This window comes from Tachypleus tridentatus, chromosome 9, assembly GCF_004210375.1.
Source record: "Tachypleus tridentatus isolate NWPU-2018 chromosome 9, ASM421037v1, whole genome shotgun sequence".
Classification (NCBI taxonomy): Eukaryota; Metazoa; Arthropoda; class Merostomata; order Xiphosura; family Limulidae; genus Tachypleus; species Tachypleus tridentatus.
In genome coordinates this window covers 144,404,653-144,410,752 of record NC_134833.1, presented here as the reverse complement: position 1 = coordinate 144,410,752, position 6,100 = coordinate 144,404,653, and the positions used below count along the sequence as shown (strand labels likewise).

The 6,100-nt window shown below is 31.6% G+C and overlaps 1 protein-coding gene across 1 annotated transcript; it reads right to left on the bottom strand.

The window, feature by feature from the left end:
• Positions 1–3,570: 3,570 nt before the first annotated feature.
• LOC143227506 (solute carrier family 35 member G1-like) lies at positions 3,571–5,214 on the bottom strand. Its single transcript, XM_076458948.1, has 2 exons — positions 5,167–5,214; positions 3,571–4,476 (listed from the first exon to the last, which is right to left on the bottom strand). Exons 1-2 carry the CDS (start codon positions 5,212–5,214, stop codon positions 3,571–3,573), a joined length of 954 nt encoding a protein of 317 aa, XP_076315063.1.
• Positions 5,215–6,100: the final 886 nt, after the last annotated feature.

The following is a 6,100-nucleotide window of genomic DNA, read 5'->3' as shown; positions in this document are numbered from 1 at the left end:
CTCTTGCTTGTTTGAGGAGGATGTTACTGATGTAAAAATTAGTTTGGATAATTTATTTAATTGGGCAAATAAATTACAGATGTGTTGCAATTATAGTAAATGCAATATAATGTATGTGGATTATAATAATTTGAATTATAAATATAATTTTAGAATAACCTAAAAAGAACTAACCTTGATGTATTTCTTGATCAGTCTCCGAAGCCATCCAAGCAATGTGCTCTTCATGGTGATACGACAAATAGGATTTTAAGCTGTATTTATCACTTGTCGGGTGATATTTGGTGAATTATGTTCAGTCTTTGACTCCATACTTTACAAAGAGCATATAATTGCTGGAACGTATTTATAAAATGATAACTAAAATCATACCTCAGATGGAAGGGTTGTTATTAGAGTAGAGATTAACGTCTTAAAATTGTGAAAAAGAAAAGTTAGAGGAGATCTGGTTGCTGTGTTTGAGATTCTAAAAGTAATTGATTTCGTTGATGTGTCAACATTTGTCATACTTAACATTGAAAATTATAGACCGAGAAGACATACATATAGATATAGGCAAAGGGAAAGCTGTTTTCAGCTACGACAATTTTATTTTTAAATAAGATATTTCACCAATGGAATGAGTTGTTTCGTATGTTATTGAGACAATAAATTTCAATGAGTTTCAAAGAAATCTTGATAAATGTAACAATGATAAGAACTGGATTTATATTTATTATTATTTCAAATTTGGTTTAGAGGATGGTACAACCACGATGAACCAACAGATAATTCTCTTGCCCTCAACAAACTTTATATTATGATTAAATTAAAAGCTTGATACCTATATAAATAGTAAGGGCTGGGTTTCAGATATATTTTTAAATTTATAATAATTTAGTTTAAAAAATGGGACACCCGAGTTTGACCAATAGGTTTATTGTTGTCCCTAAATATTATATTTTGTTATTTTATATGAAAATAAAGTTTCTCGCGGCAACTATTTGAAATTTTTATTAAATCGACATTTAACATTTCCTAATCAGGGTTCGTAAGGTCTTGGATAATCCTTGTTGTTTATCATACATATTCATCAATTCATTTTTTACTTAAGTTAGTAGTATAAGACTAGAACGAAATCAAGTAGTCATTTCCATTCATCGTTAACTGGTTGGCCAGTCTTTTATCAACGATTAGTGGAATTCGCTGTTTCATTACAATACTCCCATCTTTGGTGTAACTAGGAATCGAACCCGCGACCCCTAAGTACGATTCGAGCGCTTTAACCACCAAGCCACGCTAGGCCTAAGAGCATAATTATACTAACCAATACACGCATAAAAATATCTAATACAAAACATAAATGTAATTGTTTTCCTAGGATAAACTATGAAGAATATTTAGAGCCTAAATAAAAAAGCTGTTAAAAATATAATTCCTACCAAGGCTGTAACTTGGATAAGTAGACCTTAATGTCACTACACTGTAAATGTAGAATTAGAATCCTCTTTCGTTTTTGTAATTCTGGTTTTTACTAGCTTTTGTTTGTTAAGTGACCATGAAACAACGTAATTCTTTGCTCCTGTTGGGCTTGCTATACGTATTTAAAGTCTGTGTTTACCATTATAAGCCTATTATGTTTCCAAAGTTTAAGAACTGGTTATTATTTATATTATGTTTATTGTGCATTGTTTGAAACCTGAGTGTTAATACAATCATGATTGCTTCTGAGAAACAGTGTCACTGAAAACATATCTTCTCCATAGAGTTTAAACATTGAGCGTTACTGAAATCAAGTATGCAAAGTTTCAATATTAGTGTTATTGAAATCATGTCTTCATAGTTTGAAAAGTCAGTGTTATCGGTTTCATATCTACAAAGTTTAAAAACTCAGTTTTGTTCAAATCATGTTTGCATAATTTAAAAACTCATTATTATTGAAAGCATGTTTGTTCTAAAAGGTTTAAGAACTGAGTGTTATTGAAATCCTACTAAATTCGTTGTCAACAATAATTGATTCTATGCTTTTGAGAACGGATTTTTTAGTTTTAGGTAAGACTTTAATTCAAGTCTACTTTAAACCTTCAATCATACATTTCAATCTTTCAACCTTTAATCAAGGGGTTAATAAGGTAAAATAAAGACTTTTAACGGGCCCTAATCAACCATATTGGGATTGATTTTTTTATCCTACCGGAGAATTTTGAATTTATTTTATTAAAGGTAGAAATGATAAATCAAACTTGACGTCTTTTATAAAGTATTTTCTTCAACACAATGGAATTGTGATGACAACCATTTAAACACTGGAAAGTTTTTCGTTGAAAATCAATTCTCTTTTGGAAAGTTTCTGATACCTCAGCAGCTGAAAGTACATTACAATATAAACAAATATCGACAGAAAGCCGGTGAAAGTTTTAGAATACTTCTGCTAAATGTACCTACTTATAAGTTACAAATATTTTGAGGCCCGGAATGGCTAAGCGTGTTAAGGCGTTCAACTGGTAATTCGAGGGTCGCGGGTTCAAATACCCGTTCGCACCAAACATGCTCGCCCTCCCAGTCGTGGGGACGTTTATGTGAGGATCAATCCCACCATTCATTGGTAAAAGAGTAGCCCAAGAGTTGGCAGTGGGTGGTGATGACCAGCTGTTTTAGACGGTTAAATTAGGGACAGCTTGCGTAGATAGCCCTCAAGTAGCTTTGCACGAAATTCAAAAAGAAACAAACAAATATTTTTATGATTTAAAACTCGAAAGATACATATTTTGGATTAGAAACACAATACGACTTATCAGTAAGTATGCTGAAATTAATATTAAATAATATTGCCATTGGTAACAAATACGGACATCTTAAAACTACATTTAGATATACATCGTGGGTGGTCAATTATAAACTTAAATACGTCGTGTAGTTTTGTTAAATACATTCACGCCTACATAATGTTTTCCGAGTCTCAGCTAGTAATAATTGAAAATATAAGAATCATGTATGTGACTCATCATTTTCACAAATGAATGTTTCAAAAATTGTGATACATATCGAAACACAGCTGTTTCAAATACAGAGTTGTTTAATTTTTATTTGACACATTTATAAAATTTGAAATTTTAAAGCAGATCGAATGTTTTTCTTTTTTTACAAATTATTTTTATTTACAGTAAATTCTTAATGAAAACAAACGAAACACAAATAAACACATGGAAGTTTCGTGAAAAATAGGAACATAAAAGAAATCTGAGCACGTCTCACTAAAGCATAAGAAGTTTATCTTGAAGTCAAAACCGAACTCTCATGACCATGTACATCGGCATCAAAGAGAAACAACAAACTAAACAAGTCGATTGTATGTCATCATCATTGGAAAACTAGTACTCGAACTCAAGGTCCTACCCATTATCATCAATGGTATGTTTAACATCTATCGACAGTTATACATTTCACTCCAAGCAATGTTTAATAAATCTGTTTCTCGTGAACTACGTTACGAACATTTGTAATAAAAAACTTTCAAACAATAAAATAGTGAAGAAAATGCTCGGAACTAATTCACTTTCTTTAATGTTGTTAAAAGAACACCAACAAAAATTAAACATCGCCAAAAATACTACACCAGATGGCGATGGTATTTAAGATGAAAATATCGAACAAAAAGGCTGTAATTATATTTAGAGTTTGACCAACAGACACTGGTCCAGCATTTTCCACTTGTAAGGCTATTGTGGTGAGGAGTTGATACAGTGTTATAATGATGCCAGAACTCACAACAAGAACACTGCTTTTACCACAAGATGATGTTTGAATTTCTTCAAACAAGAACAATAGAAAAGTTCTTACAACAAAGCTAAAGGCTGACATCATGGCGGCCGCAACTTGAGATGGTGTTTTTTGAAGTTTACGGGCCATTGTATAGCAACAAGCTTTCAACAGACACGCAGAAAATCCAAAAATAGTTCCTTTCCGTCGATTATCTATGTCATGAATCTCTTGGAACGTTCCTACGATAAACGTTGGTTTGATAATTAAAATAATGCCCGTCATCGGCAGCATTAAGACGAATACATTGTAAGCCCCACAAGGTTCCTTCAAAACCAAGTAAGCAAGCAAACTAATGAACACTGGAGAAGAGAAGTAGATTGTGGAAGCATCCGCAAGAGGGAGCCAGTGAAAACAGTATATCATTAGGGCTTTTAATATTCCATCAAATAAAGCTCTAAAAAACAAAATAATTCCATCTATTTTCTCTCCGAAGTAACTGGCTTTCGAAAAAATAATAAAAGAATTATAAATTACCCATTGGATAAGAGCTTGAATTACCAGAAACAGGGCTGGACTAATTTCTGACACCAGCTTCAAATTCAGGATCGCCAGAGAATACATGAATCCTGATGTCATTCCCAAAATAATTCCAATTCCAGGAATATTCTTGAACCTTTTAAAACTGAATGTCTGGTCAGAAGTTTTCATGTCCACAGTTGAATGTCGAGAAAAGTGCTGCGAATAAAAATTAAACAATTAATTTTTGTCTATTAATATTAGCTTATGTCTAAATATATCTTATTGATACTATAAAGCATTAGATGTGTTCAATATTTCTAAAAATGAAAAATAACTTATTTACAGGTTCACCCTAATTCCTTTATATGAACAAATGTGAAACGGTCTTCATATGTGTGTAATAAAAATATGTCGTATATAATTTTTGATATTGGTAATTGGTCTGTTTTTTAAATTTATTGTGCCAATATAAACATATCACCCACTACATCTGTATATATATATATATACATGTTTTAAACCAAAATTTTGTATTTTTATTAAAACTTCCTGACCAAGATAAAGTTAAATATACAAACAGCACTAAAAGGTTAAGTACAACCTGACAATTATTATAACACTTTCATCAGATAAACGTAATAGCGTAATAAATATTAAAATTCATAAATGTTAAAATGCATTTATCCATTAATAATGTTATTGGCCGTAATTCCTAAAATATCTTCAGATGTTCGTCCAGTTTAGGATATTTAACTTTATCCTGTAAACCAGAGGAAGGCAACTACATGGCTACTGGCATGTGGCCAGCGGATAGTACAATTGTGGTCAGCTTGAGTTTAGGAATCAACTTTTTCCATCATTTATTTTTTATCGCAAACTTGGTAATCAAGAACTGCATTGCCTCACGTCATCGCTAATGTCGCGCGCTTCATCACTGACACAGGCTCTAGCCATTTTATAACGTCAGTCTGATTTGGATGTTTACTATCGAGTGTAAGTTATTTTGGAAGCGCTTGCAAACATATTTTTATTGTACAACTTCTAAAATGTTTAAATATATTTTGTTTTTAATCCCACAATATGGATAAGTGGATAATTCTAAAACGATGCTGATGAACACTCAGAAAATAAAGGCAATATAATTGATTCTAGCATTGCTGCTGAAAAGAGAATGTCGCGTGACTGAGGAAACGTGAAACGAGAACTTAATGAAAGTTGAAATTTGTAGTGATTGAAGCGAATAATAAGTCAGTGTATCTTTTGTGTAACAAAGTATTTAGAAATAATAAATTATACAATCTTAAGCAACACTTTAAAATTTTTCACAACGAATTTAATGTAAAAATTCCAGTTGATAGCAAAGATCGTATGAATGAAATTAGCCGCCCGAAAGCACAACTTAATGAACAAAATGGAGGTATAAAAATATTTTTATTATCGATAGAACTAGTTATGTTAGTTAGCTATAAAATAGATTGGATTCTAGCTCAAAAAAGAAATCATTTTTTGATGCTGAACTAGTAAAAGAAATATTGGTTGTTGTCATTGAAACTATGTTGGAGAATTATGATTCAAAAATAAAAGATGATATTTTTCAAAAGGTAGATAATTTGCTATTAAGTTGAAAAACAATTGTCCATAGAATACTAGAGTTAGCGAGAGATATAGAAAATCAGTTGCTTGAACAACTAAAAGATTGTTTGTATTTTTCTTTAGCACTAAATGAGTCAACAGATGTTAGTGACACTGCACAGTTGATATTTTGAGTTTGACATGTAACGTCAGATATTCAGGTGACGGAAGAAATGCTTGGCCTTTGTGGATTACGAGATCGAACATA

Coding starts and splice junctions, on each gene's coding strand:
- LOC143227506 (XM_076458948.1), bottom strand. CDS start 5,214: ATGGCTAGAGCCTGTGTCAGTGATGAAGCGCGCGACATTAGCGATGAC. Junction 4,477..5,166: donor CGCGCGACATTAGCGATGAC/GTGAGGCAATGC, acceptor TTTTATTCGCAG/CACTTTTCTCGACATTCAAC.